This window comes from Coturnix japonica, chromosome 2, assembly GCF_001577835.2.
Source record: "Coturnix japonica isolate 7356 chromosome 2, Coturnix japonica 2.1, whole genome shotgun sequence".
In the NCBI taxonomy this organism is placed as follows: Eukaryota; Metazoa; Chordata; class Aves; order Galliformes; family Phasianidae; genus Coturnix; species Coturnix japonica.
In genome coordinates this window covers 97,245,451-97,262,586 of record NC_029517.1, presented here as the reverse complement: position 1 = coordinate 97,262,586, position 17,136 = coordinate 97,245,451, and the positions used below count along the sequence as shown (strand labels likewise).

At 47.7% G+C, this 17,136-nt stretch overlaps 1 protein-coding gene across 2 annotated transcripts in view; it reads right to left on the bottom strand.

The window, feature by feature from the left end:
• MAPRE2 (microtubule associated protein RP/EB family member 2) overlaps nt 1-17,136 on the bottom strand; it is an 85,994-nt gene that overhangs the window by 36,776 nt on the left and 32,082 nt on the right. Inside the window, exon 1 of one of the 2 annotated variants that reach the window (XM_015855513.2) lies at nt 14,288-14,493. The exons of the other annotated variant lie outside the window; for it this stretch is intronic. Within the exon in view, the coding sequence (XP_015710999.1) occupies nt 14,288-14,409 (122 nt within the window). The 5' untranslated portion in view covers nt 14,410-14,493. Of the gene's footprint in view, nt 1-14,287; nt 14,494-17,136 lie in introns of those variants that run through there. 2 annotated transcript variants of the gene reach the window in all.

Below are 17,136 nucleotides of genomic sequence, written 5' to 3'. Positions count from 1 at the left end.
AGGTAGTTCTCCAAATCAGAAGCGTAATGGCTGAGCTTGCCCAATATTAAACACTGCCGCCAAAGGAGCATTAATTTTTAAGGCATCACAGGCGGCAAGTGACATCCAGCTATAGATAACTGCGGCTATTAAGGAGAGCTTTGCAAGAGGCACATTCACTTTGCTTGCCAGGGAGAGGGGAGGAATTAGCAGCTCCTGACTGCAGAAGCTGTCTTATGCCAAACCAGTAACAATGACACAACTAGAAGTACCGCAACAGTGTCAGTATGGAACGTGTGTGCAATCAACCTCTAGCCCACGGGCTTTCCTGTTTTGCACAATTCAGCAAGGTACGATGAGGGACTTTCCAAGACAATAGTAAGCCTGTGTAACAGCACAAAGAGGAGCCTGCTGGAAGCTGGCACCAGAGAGCACCAGGATGGATAGATACTCGGAGCAGAACAAAAGCTCTTGCAACAAAAACAGCTGAAGTGGAAGATGCAACAGAAAGTGGGGACGCAGCTCAGTGAGGCAGCCTGAGTTTCTGCTGGAAAAGCACTGCAGATGAAAGCTACTGCAAAATAAGGATTCCTGGAAGAAGAAACCTGGGAGCCCCAGCAGCCACATCCCTGCAAAAAGAAAATACTTCCTTCAGTATAAACCTGCAACGGCAGCTGATTTGTTCCCCTCTTTAGTATTCATTGCAGACAGTCTTAACCATAATCATCAGAGGGCAGTTTCGCTCAAGGTTGTCTCTACTGTAAGGGGTCCAGAGGATGGAAAAAATAGCAAGGAAAAGCACAGCATGATTTTGCCAACACTGCTCTTACTCTCCCTTTGGACTGACGCTGTGCTCATGTAGCAAAGCCAATGGCTGTGAACAGCTCCCTCAAATCACAGAGCTCTGACCAAAGTGCTATTTGTAGCAAGCAGCATAAAAGCTGTCTAGTCAGAAACGCAGGTACAGATTGATCACATTAAACTGTTGCAACATAAGAAACAATCCTCTGGTTGTAAGATGGAGGAAATCCACACCTTTGAGAATGCAAAACGTCAGATCTCTCATGCCTTTGTTCCCAGGTTACTAAATAGACTCACGTTAGAAATCTTTTACTACCCATGTATCTGAATACCACCTTAGCTTCACAACGTGGATCTGTCTGGGAGACCTAAAATGATTTGCAAAGCAGGATACAGAATCTAGACAAGAATGAAGCAAGCCATGTATGTTTCAATGGTTTGAACCTTGCTACATTACCAGATAAAAAAAAAAAAAAGCACATTTTGTATTGTTCTCTCCACAGTTCCCTGTTTAAATGCGAGTGTGGTTAGAGTGCAAAGAGATTGCTTTCATTGGATTAGCACATGTTATCTTGCAAGTTTTGTTCTTTAAAATCAGAGGCTGCCTGCCAATGCTGGGATCTTTTGACCTACGTAGATTTTTCTGACGGGTCTCAAGGCCTGGTTAGTCCCAAATCTAAAACACTCTCCGAAAGAGCAGCAGTAACTCTGTTTTGTGGTACATATGACCTAAGAATATGTAGACCAAAAAAAGCCCATTTTCTCTGGGAGGCAGAAAAACGTTGGTTCTTTTCCAGTTCCCCCAAATCTGAAAAACACAATCAAAAGCATTCAAACAATATGCACAATTTAAGCCAAAACCTCTGAGATGGCCCAAGAACTCGCAATGCATTACGCTGCCTATTGCTTACTTTCAGCAACGTAACTTGAAGTTTATTCACTAACCAGTTATGAAGTCAGGGTAGTCCACAGAAACAAAACGGAACAGTTCCAAGCTCCAAGAAAATGCCTCAGTGCTTTGAATATTTCAGGGCACCTGAAGGGGAGAAGCCATGTCTGCAGGCACACCTGAACTGTGTATTTGGTTTTTTATCTGGCATATTTGCCATGTTCATATTAGCAGAGCAAAAGCAACAGCTTTTTGAAGATTACCTTCTCATTCCTTCATTCCTCCTGCTGCCACTGAAGCCATACGGAGATGTAATGCATAATGCCGTTTCTCCATGTTGATAGTAACAATATTAGCACGTAATTACAAGTCATTTTAATTTTGGCTGAAAGCATATGCATATCCTAACTGACTCCCTCTCAATTTCTAGGCATAAATGAATCCTAACTAAAATAAATGCCCTTGACAAAATGCAGGCAAATATCAGCAGAGGTTGCAGACTCTGGATGCAAAAGAATCCCATTGGGGAATGCCCCCCTTACTCCAGCAGAGCCCCAGCAGGGCTCAACTCTGTGCAGACAGCTGCTTATTATCCTGGGGAGAGGCTGCACGAACCTCGGTATGAAACAATGCTACTACAAATTAAGAAGGTTTTTTACTAATGAAGAACTGCCAGAAGCTTTGAAGTGGGCTGAATGAGGAACGTAAGCACAGCGCGGCAGCAATGCTAAAATATTAACTACCTTTTCTTCCACTTATTGTCCTCCCCCGCAAGGCTTTCAACTCTGAGATCTGAGGCTGGAATTGCTCCACTGATGCCCTGAAGGAATACATTCAACCTGCAGTTTTCACAATAGGACGGCAGCTACTTCGTCTTTTGCAATAGGCACTGAGACGGCACAGAAATAAAGTTGATTCAGAGAAAATGAATTCTCAGACTGCTGTTAGATAACAAGCCCAAACCAATCAGGAATAAGGATAAGAAGGAAGATGGACGATTATTTTGTAACTGGAAAACCTTGGAAAAAATCTGACAAATAAACAAACATTTAATCCTCCTTGAAACAAAGCCTCAATTTGCCAAGACAAACATGGGAGCTTAAATTCTCCGTATACTCATTTTAATCTCCTAGGGAAAATAACATTACTAGGAATATAATAAAAGATTTCCAAGATGACATGAAGGTAACAGGAGTGCCGAGCACCATGGTGGAGAAAGGATTTGCAGGTGCCTTGAAATGAATAGATGAACATTCTGCCTTATTGCTCTCACTGGATGCCACATAAATGGTTGCAGACTCAGATGGCACATCCCAAGTGCTCAAGAAAATGCAGATTTGCTGCGACACACAGGGAGTGGAGGAGGGGGTGGCCCTTTAACCCACTGCTCACCTGCACAGCACTCAAGCTACAGGACACCCCAGCAGCCACTGCAGGGTGAGGAAGGGACAGAAATCATCACAAGCCTTGGTTAAGGGACAATAAGCGCTCTGGCATGGGCACATGTGCACCCAGACTGCTGGCATCCATGGTGGGATTTGGGCTGCAGTGCACAGTCTCCGTCCTGCTGCTTTGGCCATTCCGCCTTTTAAGTCCAAAAAGCAGCGTGAAGCCTGGGAGCTCCAGCAGGGCTGGCATCCAGTTAGCCAGTAAGATGAAGTCACCAAATTAATTTAGCACTGACCTATCTGGGGCCTGGCTGCCCCTTCCATCCCCACAATGTCCATACATTGGAGCAAGGCACCGATGCTTGCATGATGGCAGAAGAGATTTCATAACAGCACACGGGGGGTTGGCAGCTCCAGCTCGTGGCCATGACGCAGCATAGGGCTGGGAGAGATGTGACAGAAGGTTAAGCAGGAAAGGCAGCAGCTCACTGATTACAGGCAGCTGCAGCTTGCCAGCAGCATGCACGGCGCTGCTGCTCACAGGGCGATGCCTTGCTGGAAGGGTGCTGCAGCAGCTGAGCAGAGAGAGAGTGTTTCTCTGTAACACACTGCAGAGTATGAGGACTTTACCACACATCAGCTTTCCTCTCTTGCATGAGCAACAAAAGCAGATGCACGCTGTTTTTGCCTGCTGTCTCTTCTAACCTTGACACATGCATGATATCACAGAGAACAATACCTCCCAGGCAGGCATCGTGGAGGTACGTGGCACTGCACCTGGGGAAGGAGGAGCAGAATCACAGCCGCCACCCACGCATTCATCCCTGGATGACAGGAATGGGAGCCAAGGCAGAGCCCATGGGACAGAGCCAGGCAGGCGGCCAGCACTAGAAAAGGAATAAAGGTGATGACACCGAGCCGGGTGAAGAGACGTTTATTTTAAGCCACCTTCCTCCTGCAGTTGTAAACAAGCATGTGACAACAGATGAAGCAACACATAAGCACACAGGCTGCTTGTGCCCATGTATCATCCTCTAAAACATGGCTCTGTAAAATAAGACACAGTGCTCCAGTATGGCTGCCCAGGACTCCCACTGCCACCAGTGCTCAGGGCCAAGGGACAAGCAGCAGGCTCTGCAGGGCACATGTGGGCAGGTGACTGAGTCTAAGCAGCACACAGCCATGGCCTGACCCACACTTGGGTGCCTGGCCAGCTCTGTGCTGCAGACCAGCAAGCCTGCTCACCAGCCTGCCTTCCACTGGGTTCTGTGCTCAGCCTCTTCCTCTTTCTACCACAAATGAAAGTGAGACTGAAAATAATAACAGCAAAAAATCTGAGCTTTGACATCTGAGGTTGTTGAAATAAGCCCATATAAAGAAAGAGGTGATTGTCTCTCTCTACTCAGCTCTTGTGAGGCCTCATCTGGAGTACTGTGTCCAGGTGTGGAGCCCTCAGTACAAGAAAGATATAGAGATTTTGGAAAGGGTCCAGAGGAGGGCTACGAAGATGATCAGGGGGCTGGAGCATCTCCCCTATGAGGACAGGCTGAGGGAGTTGGGCTTGTTCAGCCTAGAGAAGAGAAGGTTGCGGGGTGACCTCATTGCAGCCTTTCAATACCTGAAGGGAACTTACACCCAGGAGGGGAGTAAACTCTTCAAAAGGGCTGACAATAGCAGGACACGAGGAAATGGTTTTAAATTAAAAGAGGGAAGATTTAGGTTGGATGTTAGGGGGAAGTTCTTCACTAGGAAAGTGGTTAGGCCCTGGAACAGGCTGCCCAGGGAGGTTGTGGATGCCCCGTCCTTGGAGGTGTTCAAGACCAGGTTGGACTTGGCAACCTGATCTAGTAAATGTGTATGTTTGGTGGCCCTGCCAGGCAGGGGGGTTGGAACTACATGATCCTTGAGGTCCCTTCCAACCCGGGTGATTCTGTGATTCTGTGATCCCTGTCTCTAGCTCCTACAAACTCCCCACTGATCATTATTAATAGCATAAAGGTTTTCAGTATTAGCATTTCAGCCACGGCACTTACTTGCAGTATTGGACGCCAAAGAAAGTTGACCTCCTCCCTCATTTTCATGAGTTAATCCCTTAACAGCCAGGGAGACGCTATGAAATTATTCTGGTGCTCAAAAATATTACCAGCAAATGACTTGTACTTAAGGATTAACCCTACTGAGGGCTGCCTAGGATAGGACTGAACTTCATAGTGCAATTGCTTAACTGCTAAATTAATTTTAGAGCAACTAAAACTAGAATTCGCTAATCCTTCATGAAGAAAATTGCCCTTTATGAACACGCTAGCTCAGCCATCTGTGATTTATGTAATGCATTATTCTTTCTGAGTGCCAGTGACCACAGACTCAAACTACCTTTGCTGCACTACCAATGCAAGTGTTGAAACTACTGGGATAAAGTAAAGCTTCTCCCAAACTTTTTTCAACTCTATTGGTCTTTGAAGGTTTGTGATGTCACTGTTTTCTTTCGGTTTTCAATTTTAAATATCTCCAGCCAAACTAAAGCAGCACATCCCCAAAGTTGTGGGTTTTTTCCCAGCCATTTTCTTTAGATGGTGCTTACACTGCATTGATGCAACTGAAGTTTTAAGAACAGAATTACTGACGGTTACAACAGCCTTTATCTGTGAGCCTCAGCAAAGCCTTGCACCTTAAGCTAAGAGAAGCATAGATGTCCTGTTTAATAGGATTTGGCCTCCTTTCATGGAATATCTTGAGGTCAACTCCTAAAGTACATTGCTTCCAGCTGGCAAACGGTCACATTAGCAAATTCAACTCCCACAGTAAACAAGACAAAGAGAAAAGTTTATTGCTCGAATTACCTTTAACTACATATAACTGCAATTAAGAAGTTAATAACCCGTGCTGCAATGTGAACATTTGGCTTCCTCAGCCCTCTCGGTGCTGGTGTAGGTCATGGGATGAGACAGTTCTGCACCCCTCCCTACAAACACACGTCAAACTGAGCATATATCTGATACAGCTTAACAGCCCAACATTTCCTGCAGATTAAACTTATCAATAATGTTAACATATCCTGCATTAAAATGTATACAAGTCATTAAAAGCTGAGGGGGTAATATATTTTGAAGTTAAGAGCCAATATAATCCTTAATTGAAATGTAGATAATTAATTGTATGATGCAACAGAACTATTCTTGTGCTCCGCTGTGTGTCAGTGAACCTTAGGCCATCCCTGAGTTTTGCAGAAGTATCTCTCAAGTGTTTTGTGAGATGCAACAAGAAGCAATTAGTGCACTGCAGCAGCAATACAACTTCTGTATGAACTGAGATCAAAAACTATTGAACTGAGATCGCATACACACATTTTTCTTTCCCATTTGAAACCTCTGACCATAGAATGATTTCACTTCGGTGGCAGTACTAAGTGCAGTGCCACACGTTACTTATAGAGAAGCACTGGAACAGGTTGCTCGGAGAGCTGGTGGATGCCTCATCCTTGGAAACATTCAAGATCAGCTCAGACTGGGCTCTGTGCAACCTGATCAAGCTTTAGATGTCCCTGTTCATTGCAGGGGAGTTGGACTAGATGACCTTTAGGGGTCCTTCCAACCCAAATGATTCTTTTCACTTTTAAAGCAGCTTGATCCCATGACTTAATTTTGTGTGGTGCATTTTGAACTCAAGAGCTGTTTATGCCTCTTCAGGTTACCGAATATGATCATACTGAAATGGACGCAGGCAAAGAACTCCAAAGATCACTTACTCCAACCTCCCAGTGGCAGCAGAGCCAACAAGAGAAGCTGCTGATGACACCATCTAGGCCAGTGTCAGGTCTCTCCAAGGACAGACACTGCACAATCACAGAATCACAGAATGACCCGGGTTGGAAGGGACCTCAAGAATTATGAAGTTCCAACTCCCCTGCCTGGCAGGGCCACCAAACATACACCTTTACTAGATCAGGTTGCCCAGGGCCCCGTCCAACCTGGCCTTGAACACCTCCAAGGACGGGGCATCCACAACCTCCCTGGGCAGCCTGTTCCAGGGCCTAACCACTCTCCTAGTGAACAACTTCCCCCTAACATCCAACCTAAATCTTCCCTCCTTCAACTTGGATCCATTTCCCCGTGTCCTTCTATTGTCAGCCCTTTCGAAGAGTTTACTCCCCTCCTGGGAGTAAGTTCCCTTCAGGTATTGAAAGGCTGCAATGAGGTCACCCCGCAACCTCCAGGCAACCTCTTCCAGTCCAACCATCATCCCCCCGTGAGAACTTTTCTCCTGATATCTCAAGGAATTCCCACTGCTGACTGTCATTGCCACTCATTCTCTTCCTCTGCAGTTCTGAGAAGGTCTCAGGAGAAGGACAGCTGCTTAAACATGAGGCAGCTCTGCAGCATCCCTGTTTCTATGTCCCCTTAAGTTTGGCACCTGGCATGGCAGAAATACTCTTACTGAAAACTGTGTTTTCAGGAGCTGATTCAAAATCTTTATCTTGTAATCTTTTCAACATCAGTACAGGCAAGGAGCAATGTGAGCCCCAAATAATATTCCAGTCAAATAGAATTAAAACTACTCTGCACAAAATGGTCTTCAACAGGGCAGCTATTTACAAGTGAATACTGTCCTTCAAGGAAAATTTCTCTTTTATTCAACCAATAATCATTTCACTGCCTCCACGCCCTCAACACTCCTGCACACAACAGCCTTTCTGTATACGAAAGCTCCCAAGAGACTTTCATATCATGGGTTACGTACTCCACTTCCATACAATTACTCTCAGATTCTGTAGTTATTTTCATAAGCTATGACTTTTATAACACTGAATCCCTAAGTAAAGCAATGCATGTTCTGCTCCAAGTATTTCAGTGCTTCTCATTCATGGTATTACTGGACTAACTCCACAGAGATTAACCATTAGAAGTGAAGCCTAACAACCATGTAAAATTTGGCTAACATGAATTTTCATCCCCCCAAAACTGTTTCATACGTATTGCCAGCAAAACCCTTCTGAGAATCAACACCGCATTCCACAGTGACAAGCAAGAATTTGCATTCAAGTGCATCCTTGAATAATTGCAGCTGTTTGGGTAGATTTGTACAGCTCTGAAGAACCCAGCTGTAGAGGGGATAGTCACTCTACTTACCCCTCAAAGACTTTGATCTTATAGGTCTTTTCCAACCTTGATAATTCTGTGATTCTGTGAGGTTGTGGAGTCACTGACCATGGGAATGTTCAAGAAACGTTTGGATGTTGTGTTGAGGAATATGATTTAGCTGGGAAGTATTGGTAATGGTTGGACTAGGTGATCTTCTAGCTCTTTTCCAACCTTGATAATTCTGTGAAAGACAAAACTGAAGTCCCCTGATCTCTCTAACTACCCTCAGGATTCCAAGAAACTTAATATTGAAAATGAAACCTTTGAAAAGATGCCTTGCCCCTCCGTCTTCCATCACCTCACCCACATCTCATATGGCTCCCTCCCCAAGACACCATGAGTCAGGCATGCGTGCAAGACCAGAACATCAAGACCATGATCTGCAGGGCATATTCCTCTCCAGGCACAGAACATTTGCACAGTTGTAGGATTTCCTCCGGAAGCTACATCCCTAAGTCTCTAAGCACCGATTAATGTTTACATTTCCTGTTTGGATAGCACAACAAAACAGCAGATTTAATACGAAAACACAGTTCGATAAGTATAGAGCTCACAGAATCACACAATTATAGGGGTTGAAAGAGACCTCCAGAGATCATCGAGTCCAACCCCCCTGCCAAAGCAGGCTCCCTACACCATGTCACACAGGTAGGCATCCAGGCGGGTCTTGAATATCTCCAGAGAAGGAGACTCTACCACCTCCCTGGGCAGCCTGTTCCAGTGCTCTGTTATCCTCGCCATAAAGAAGTTCTTCCACACATTTGTGCGGAACTTCCTATGCTGTAGTTTCATCCCATTACCCCTAGTCCTGTCCCCATGCACTACTGAAAAGAGACCAGCCTCGCCACTATGGCTCCCACACCTCAGGTATTAATAAACCTGGATCAAGTCCCCTCTCAGCTCTATGAAAAGCAAGAAAACATCTCCACATAGATTAGCCAAGCCACGTACTGGGTGTGCTTTTTCGTATGCAGAGCCTTCTCTATCAAATATTTAGTAGCTTAGTGTGCCATCAGAAATTTAGACTATTAAGAAAAAAAAAAACTCCCAAGCAGATCTTAGCATAAGAGTTAGCGTAAGGACAACAGAACTGGGCTAAAAATAAACCAAAAGGCCACTGTTTTTGAAAAACCTGAAGAGTTAAATGCATGTTCAGTAAACTTTTATAGCTGATATTCCCCTTCCCCTCCCATCTAATTATAATGAAACAATATGATGAAGATGTTTGATTGGTGAGTCAGGCAGCAGGGATCTGAGCACAGCAAGACTCATGCAGCTCTTCAGGGCTAAGTTAATACCGTCCCTGCACAGACACAGATGTGTTCTATCTACGCTCTCTGGCACTGATGGGGCAGCAGGCAATCAGCACCCCGAGCTGGGGACAAGGATCTAGTGGGACACACGGGCACCCGCACACAGCCCAATTCTCACTGCTGTCACCGCTGTTACTGCACGCTGAGGCCTTCATGCCATCCCGTTCAGTGGTTTGTGTGATTGAGAACAGATGTGGCGCGACTGCTCGTTTTCAATTATCAAACAAAGGCTGAAAGTTGCATCCCCAAAATGAAAAGCTGGCACACACTTCATCTCCTTCCTTACCAAGCCTCTGCTATAATTATCTTTAGGCATGAGGAAGGAGAAAAGACTGTCAAATTAACTAACCTCCCCACCCCCAGGCCCCAAAACCAAAACCTCTGAAGATATTTTTAAGAAGTCACTCATTTGAATGCCAAGGATTAAAACACAGACCTACTACACTTGTGTTCTTCTTTTATTCCCCCCTCCCTACTGCCTCCAAAACCAATTTTTCCTATCTCGAGTGGTTACTCAGGGTTCTCCTCCCAGAACATTCCTGCAGCGCAGCCTGCCTGCACAGCGGTGGCTGCACCTCCCTTGCAGTAGCCACTCATGCAGCAAAGGAGCAACCCAAAGGAAAAGCTTCCACGGGGCACTCCTGATGCACAGTCCTGCTTCCACATCACCAGTTTTTCACTGTCTGTTATCTAGGGAGGCAGGACTGAAGCAAAACGCCTGTTTCGAGAAGCAGCAGCATCCAATTCAGTTCTCTTCTATCTTAAACCTGCTCCTGTTTTTGTTAACGTGCCGGAAATACTGCTGTTGCTATGCAACCCAGAAAGGTTAAAAAACAAAAAAACAAGCAAAAAAAAAAAAAAAAAAGTGACAAAAAACCAACAACACCCACCACGTACTAAAATAGGGCTACTAAAAGGATGCTCCGGAAACCCACAGAAGTTGGGTGCTGTTCTGATGTTCTCAGATATCCCTGGAGCTGCATAAGACCAGGTTGAATGGGCTCTGGGCAGCCTGAGCTGGTGGGTGGCAGCCCTGCCCACTGCTAGGGGTTGGGACCAGATGAGCTCTGAGGTCCCTTCTAACCCAAACCATTCTGTGATCCTCCTTGGTGAGAGCACCTAGGTGCACGCTGTGGAGATGGTTCTGCCTGAAAGCACCTCATTCCCTTGCACAAATTGGGTTGTCTGCCACGGAACATGCTTCAAACCCCCAAACAGCACTGAGCAGAGCCACCCTCACCAATGTGGGCTTGCAGGCAATTCCCAATCCGTATGAGGCAGTTTCCCCCCCCCTGCTTTTTGAGAGCCGAGCCTGACCAGCACAGTTCTCTCTGGGCAGAGCGCTCCCTAATCACAAAACAAGATTACGGATGAGCAGCCGCAGTAGAGGCAGGAAGCCAGCTTTACGAAAGTGAAAGAAAAGGGCCCGAGCTGAAACATGACGACTTTCTGCAGGGTCCCCGCTTCTCCCAGGGAGCAGTGAGCACTGTGCTGCTCTCTGGGTGCTTCCAAGGCAAGGGCTTATCACAAACGCAGTTGTTAGAGAAGCAGAGGCCACATTCGCTGGGTGTGGTCACTTGCAAACACTTGGCCTTTCTCCTGCTTCCAGTTCCATCCAACCTAGGATGGAACTTATGACAGGAAATAGCAGCAGTTAGGCCCAGAGCAAACACCCCTGGAAATAACACGCCAGGTTACTAATGTGGTTAGCAGCATTTCCAGCATTCCCTGGAACAGGCTGCCCAGGGAGGTTGTGGATGCCCCGTCCTTGGAGGTGTTCAAAACCAGGTTGGACGGGGCCCTGGGCAACCTGATCTAGTAAATGTGTATGTTTGGTGGCCCTGCCAGGCAGGGGGGTTGGAACTACATGATCCTTGAGGTCCCTTCCAACCCGGGTCATTCTGTGATTTACACCAGGAGCATTGACAGTTTCAGAGGACAACGACAGCTCTCTGCATTTACCCAGACTCCACAAGATCTCAACAAGTCTGGACCTCGAGCTACTAACATTATCAATACAAACTGTCTTTTTTCTCACTTCAATGGAATCACATGGTGAGCTGATCAGCCATACAGAGTGCTCCTAATCAGCCAAGAAGCACTGCAGACATGCTTACATGAGAACATATCTCCACCCAGCTGTTGACTTGGTTACTCATTGAATTTCCTCAGTCTTCTTTGAACACAGAAAAGAAACTAGACTTAAATTTAATGCCGTTCTCCAAAACAAGTCTGAATCTATTTCAAGCCAACAAAACAACACCTCGTTTTCAACCACATTGTAAAGTCAGTCTCCTGATCTGGAACACACACAGATCCTTCCTTTGGGACAGAAGGAGCACATGGGCAGAGAAATACAGATTTACTCTTATTATTTATTTACTTATTATTATTTCCTTACTGACTTAATCATTTACTGCAAAAGGCAACATCTCCCCCCAGTTGCATTTTATACCAAAGCAACTGGTTTCCATTTACCAGCTAAGGGAGCGTGGATGAGAAATTTAACACCTTGGGCCTGTATGTCCCAGTCTGCAAAATATAATATGTGCTTTGGAAGGCTGGGGAGGACTATTTGTGGCTTCACACGGGTGAGACTCGTGGTGTGGGTTCGGTTCCTTGCTGCACTCTCAGCCCGGTGGTAACACACCAGGGAACCCCTCTCACATCACCAGTACAGGCTGGGGGAAGACCTGCTGGAGAGGAGCTCTGCTGAGAGGGACCTGGGAGTCCTGGTGGATGACAGATTGACCATGAGCCAGCAGTGTGCCCTTGTAGCCAAAAAAGCCAATGGCATACTGGGGTGTATTAAAAAGAGCGTGTCCAGCAGGTCAAAGGAGGTGATCCTCCCCCTCTACTCTGACCTGGTGAGGTCTCATCTGGAATATTGTGTCCAGTTCTGGGCTCCCCAGTACAAAAAAGACAGGGATCTCTTGGAAAGAGTCCAGCAGAGGGCCACTAAGATGGTGAAGGGCCCGGAGCATCTCCCCTGTGAGGAGAGACTTAGGGAACTGGGTCTATTTAGCCTTGAGAAAAGAAGGCTGAGAGAGGATTTGATCCACGTTTATAAATACCTGAGGTGTGGGAACCATAGTGGTGAGGCTGGTCTCTTTTCAGTAGTGCGTGGAGACAGGTAATGGGATGAAAATACAGCATAGGAAGTTCCGCATGAATGTGCACAAGAACTTCTTTACAGTGAGGGTGACGGAGCACTGGAACAGGCTGCCCAGGGAGGTGGTGGAGTCTCCTTCTCTGGAGATATTCAAGACCCTCCTGGACGCCTACCTGTGTGACGTGGTGTAGGGAACCTGCTTTGGCAGGGGGGTTGGACTCGATGATCTCTAGAGGTCCCTTCCAAGCCCTACAATGCTGTGATTCTGTGAAGGGCAGGGTGGGTTTCCACAAGGAGCCTAAATAGGAACAACTCCGTTGGGGAATCCATTTGTGCATTAAAGGTTCATTTCTAAAAGAATTCTAACTGGATTGCTTACTCCCACAATGTAGAATGCAACACCAGCATCACCTGCCCTGCATTCTCATATCCCCATAGGCAGACAGAAGGATGCAAAGCCCTACAACGCGCCTTGCACTGGGAAGAATTCGCCTTTCATTCAGATGCTGAGAAAATTCATGCTTTCTGCAAAATTGGGCAATTGATGCAATTATTTCCGTCATCGTGTGCTCAACACAACAGCCTCACAAAACGCCTTTCCTAGATACAGCTGAGTGCAGGGTGAAGCAGACATTAGGACCAGCAAACCGACTTGTTGATGGCTGCTGGAGACTGTATTTATGTGCTGCAAAAGGATAATGGAGTGCTCCATTCAGGAGAGGTTTTCCAGAGGAGCTTTCTGCAAGCAAGCAGTGAGACAATTGCAGATTGCAAGCAATCTGCAGCACCTGGGGTTCGCACTACAATAACCGAAGGTTGGCTTGGAATGAATTATCACGTGTCCACCTCATATTTCTCCTCAGCAGCGCAGTGAAAACGCAGCTTTCCTCAAGCATAGAACCACTCGCTGCCGAGCAGTCATTTAGGGATAGGAAGTGAAGGCTCCATTTTTTTTTTCTGCGAGCAGATAAAGCCGATCACAAAAGCAAACAACACCGACATCACGCAGCGCTCCGGGGCTGCGCTAGAGGCAGGACGAGGCTCGGGGGCGGCACGGTACGGCTTAGCTCCACGGTGCAGCCCGGTATCCCTCCCGCCCCACGGCAACGCGCCAGCACCGAGCCCTCCTGCGGCTGGCAGCGCCCAACGGAGCCGCACACCGTGGCGATTCCGCTCGGAGAAGCTTCGCCGCGACCCGTCGCAGCCCACCCCGGGGCCGCAGCCCCATTTCCTGCCCCAGGGGCGTGTTCCCCGCGGAGGCTCAGCTCGCTGTCAGCATCCGAGCGGCCGTACCCGGCTCCGAGCCCCGCACTGAACAATGCCAGCGGGCGCGGGGCTGCACAAAGCCTTCGTTCGGCCCGCAGCCCTCGCAGCGGGGCTGGGCCGGGGGCCGCGCCCGGCGTTGCGGGGCGGGGGCTGCTCTAAGAACGGCGGGCGGGCGGGATTTTTTCTTCCTCCTCCTCATTTTTTTTTTTTTTTAATTATTAAATTATTATTTTTTAAAATACATTTTAATTATCATTTTTTATTTTTTTCCTCCCGCCCCGGCCGAGGACACCCCCCTCCTCCTCCCGCACAATGCCTTGCCGCCTCTGTCTCTATGTGTGTGTATTGGGGGGGCTGAGCCCCCCCCGCCTTCACGCCCGGCCGCCGCCCGCCAGCGGTACCTGTAGGAGCGCTCCCCCCGCACCGTGTGCTTCCTGAAGGGGATGATGGTGGTGCCGTTGTCCTGGATGATGTCGTTATTGTTCTCGCCATTTGGGGACAGGGCTTGGGTCGGTCCGGGCATTGGCGCTCCCGCGGCTCCGCGCCTCCCCGCGCTGCTGCTGTTGCTGCTGTAGCTGCTGCTGCTGCAGGCCTGGGCTGAAGGTGCCGCTGCTGCCGCCGCCGTCTCGCACCGCCAGCCCCGCCCCGCGCGTCAGCCCGGCCACATGACCGCCCCGCGCCATGGCAACACGCCGACTCCGCGCCTCCCCCACAGCACCACAGCACTAGTGCCCAGGTGGCGGTAACGCTGCGGGGTTATCGCCCACCACACGGTTACCTCACACCCCAGCCCTGCCCCTCCTGCATGCAGCAGGCATTCGCCATCTCCACACTTCCTTCCTCAGCCTGCGATGCCCTCTGACGTCTGAAGCCGAAGAGAGAAGGGACAGCCACCTCTTCATGAGGCAGGCCTGGGCCTTGGCGTCCTGAGCTTCCCCACAGGCCACAGTCACAGAGCAGAACTCACTCACACCTCCACCATACTACTGACAAACTGATCACAGCTCCACCATACTACTGACAAACTGATCACAGCTCATCTCCCCTGCCCTGAAAACTGTGAGGGCATCTATGGGGCACAACGTCTACACAGATCCCTGCAGCCTCGAGGCTGCTGGATGTGAAAGAACAACACTTTCAGATCAGTCTGATTAGATTAATACATCCCTCAGTACCACATTCACTCACTGGAACAGGTTGCCCAGGGAGGTGGTGGAGTCTCCTTCTCTGGAGATATTTAAGACCTGCCTGGATGCCTACCTGTGTGACGTGGTGTAGGGAGCCTGCTTTGGCAGGGGGGTTGGACTCGATGATCTCTAGAGGTCCCTTCCAACCCCTACAATTCTGTGATCCACACACTCTGTGAACACCTCTTTCTGAAAAGGATTTATTCCTAACAACTAACCTGAGTCTCCCCTGAAACCTTACCTAACCTTTCAGGCTAAATGACATTGCTGAAAGCTGAGCTTACACGGTTATGTTCACAATATAGATTTTAGATTCACAGAGAAACCACCAGTGCAGTCAATGCCTCCACACTGACTGCACAACGCTCAGTTGAAAACTGACATGGGCTTAAATCAGCATCACACAGTAACACACGCCCAGAGCAATCTATCAGAAGTCGCATCAACCAGCCCATTTGCCACAGTCCTCTAAACACTGAGGCTGGAGGTGTTATTTATTGCCTCTGCCAGGTTTTCCAATACTCCAAAAAGAAAAAAACACGATGTTTCCAGTAACCAACCTCCTGCCCTTTGCAGATGACATGCTGTATTGAAAAATACTCAATTCATCTGGCAACAGTAAACCTGCTGCAGAAAGTTTCCTTTGAGTCTGTTTAAAAACAAGCAACAAAATATATCTTGCAGGGAGGGCCAGTAAATGCCTTAGTAACACTGATGAGCAGGGAAAAGCCAGAAATGCTACACTGAACATAAAAATAATCTATAGCGGGCCTTCAGCTGCCAGACATAACCCTACCTGCTCTGCCAGGCAGCCAGCTATAAAACACTGTTGCCCTCATTTGTAAAAATATTTTTACACTTCTTCACCACTCACATAGAACAGAAGCTTCTTTATTGAAGCCTCCCCAAACCATTTCAAACATGTACTGGCAGAGCTACAGCAGAGAAATGCAGGTGAGGACAGCACGGCACCTTCCCTTTAGACCCCTCATTGCCTTTGCATTAGGATTTAAGCACAAAGAACGCATACTGCCTCAGTGAAGACAGTGAGCCAGGCACAGGCAGAAGCTGCTTGTTGCAGGGCCTCAGACAACACATGCTGCTTTGGTTAATCTCACAGAGCCTGGGGAGCACAGGGTACAGCACTGACCTGGCATGCATGGCATTCCTTCTGTTTACACCTCCATTTCCAAGCATTGTGTGGCCTGTCAATGCAGCACTTATCTTTATGTGCAGGAAGCCACCACACTGTCTTTCTGTTTTCATCAATCTGAGCGCAGATTTGAGACAGAGCTCCAGTAACACACAATGAGAAACAGGGACCTGCCACTATTACGAGGTGACTGCATCCTTGCTGGCCACACAGATGCAGTGGGCATTGGAGCAGAAATGCAGCTCAAAGATCTAAAGGTCAGAGTAGCATTTGTTTAAAATATATATATACATACACACATATATATATGTATTTGTGATAAACTGAAGGAACTGAAATCTAGTGCTCACATCTGGCAAGTCAACTGAGCAAATCAAGAAGAGCCAAGAAACCAATTTACGCACAGTGGTGATGACAAAGCTTGATGCAACAGATCTTCAAGCATCAAGAACAGCAGCAGTGGTGGGAAGGGACATATGGAGGTCACCCAGCCCACCCTCCTGCTCAGAAAAGGATTGCCACTGCCACCATGAGCTCAGGGCATGTGTGGCTTTCCCCAGCCAAATCCCAAAGCTCTCTAAGGACAGAAATGTTCTGCCTTCCCAGTACCACATTCATCTGTATTTCCCCATCTCCTACCTGAGTTTGGCTGCAAAGAGACCCCACAGTTTCACCAGAGAGCCTCAAATGAACCACAGACAGGAAGAAGCATCACCCTACATCAGTACATGTGTTTCAATACTTCAGTAAAATGGGAAGAGCAGAAATCCAACAGCCCTGAGCACTGTTCTCCAAAATTCTGCTTGCTCCTCTCTCTTCAGAGCTTTCATTTCCAGTTCCTGCCCAAACAGCAGGGGCTGAAAGGCCTCAGGTGTGCTCAAGCTAAAATTTTGCACTATCTAGCTGATGC